This window comes from Trichoplax adhaerens, genomic scaffold, assembly GCF_000150275.1.
Source record: "Trichoplax adhaerens TRIADscaffold_144 genomic scaffold, whole genome shotgun sequence".
NCBI lineage: Eukaryota > Metazoa > Placozoa > Uniplacotomia > Trichoplacea > Trichoplacidae > Trichoplax > Trichoplax adhaerens.
The window spans coordinates 8,134-9,213 of NW_002061074.1; the positions used below are offsets into that span (position 1 = coordinate 8,134).

Below are 1,080 nucleotides of genomic sequence, written 5' to 3' on the forward strand. Positions count from 1 at the left end.
ATAAGTTCTTCTCGTTCAATAATGACTTACCAACTACAAAATGCATTCTCTACACGTAGTGGTCTGTTCTGTAATGGCTTAAGGTATCTGTATATCAGCAGAAAATACATGGAATGCAGGGCCGGAAACTTTGACCTCTAAAGGGTCTCTTCGAAGTATATAAACAGTTGTACGTCCAGGTCTGCCTACAAAATCTCCTTGTTCAGTGTTAACTTTGGCTAATGGTTGTGAATCATTCCATTTCGAACCATATAAGCAGTCAATGGACCTTGAGATGATCCAGTTACTGGGTCTTCTGCAATTCCTATTAAAGGTCCAAACACCCTACTATGTGCATGGCTGTTTTCATCGACACCATGAGGTGTTAATGCACAATAAAGTATAATATTATGTTGTTCGGCATGAACTTTAGCAGTCTTTTGATTGACATTGAGCTCTTTCAGCTGTTGCAATGATTTAATAGCAAAATAAACGTAGCGATTAGTTTTTTCCATCAAGATTGGTTTGGATTGATCGATAGCATCTAAATTAATGGCTAATGCTTCAGCAAGTTGTGCATGATTGAAAGGTAGAGGATCAAGATTAATAGAGAGAGGAAAGAAAGAAATAATCGGTTCTTTACCACTCCAATCGATTTCACCTTTGACTAAACCAGCATTAATTTCAATATCATATTGTTTCACGATACCCAGATCAGCACCAAATCTTCTCTCTTTAGCAATCGTGGCCAATGTTACTAACGTTACGTGACCACAAAATGTGATTTCTGCATCGCTAGGAGTAAAATAACGCAAGCGAAAATTGGCACGTTGACTTGTTAAAACATAACCAGTCGCGGAATTATTCATTTCTCGAGCAATATTTTTCATATCTTTCTCTGTCAGATTATCGGCATCGAGTACAACTGCTCCTGGATTGCCACCAAATAATTGAGCTGAGAATGCATCAAATTGATGAATGCGATTAGTTTTCATCTTGATTTAGGTCCGTGTTGAATCAAGTGCTGTTGTAGAACGTTGGCAAGGTGAAATACGGATTCATTTCTTGCTCGAATTCCTCCTTAAAGGTAATGCTCACACC

At 38.1% G+C, this 1,080-nt stretch overlaps 1 protein-coding gene across 1 annotated transcript; it reads right to left on the reverse strand.

Annotated features, from left to right (window-relative positions):
* Positions 1-218: 218 nt before the first annotated feature.
* Positions 219-974, reverse strand: TRIADDRAFT_62572 (uncharacterized protein; the record flags this gene model as incomplete). Its single annotated transcript, XM_002118505.1, has 1 exon — positions 219-974. The coding sequence occupies one exon, from the start codon at positions 972-974 to the stop codon at positions 219-221; it is 756 nt and encodes a 251-aa protein (XP_002118541.1).
* Positions 975-1,080: the final 106 nt, after the last annotated feature.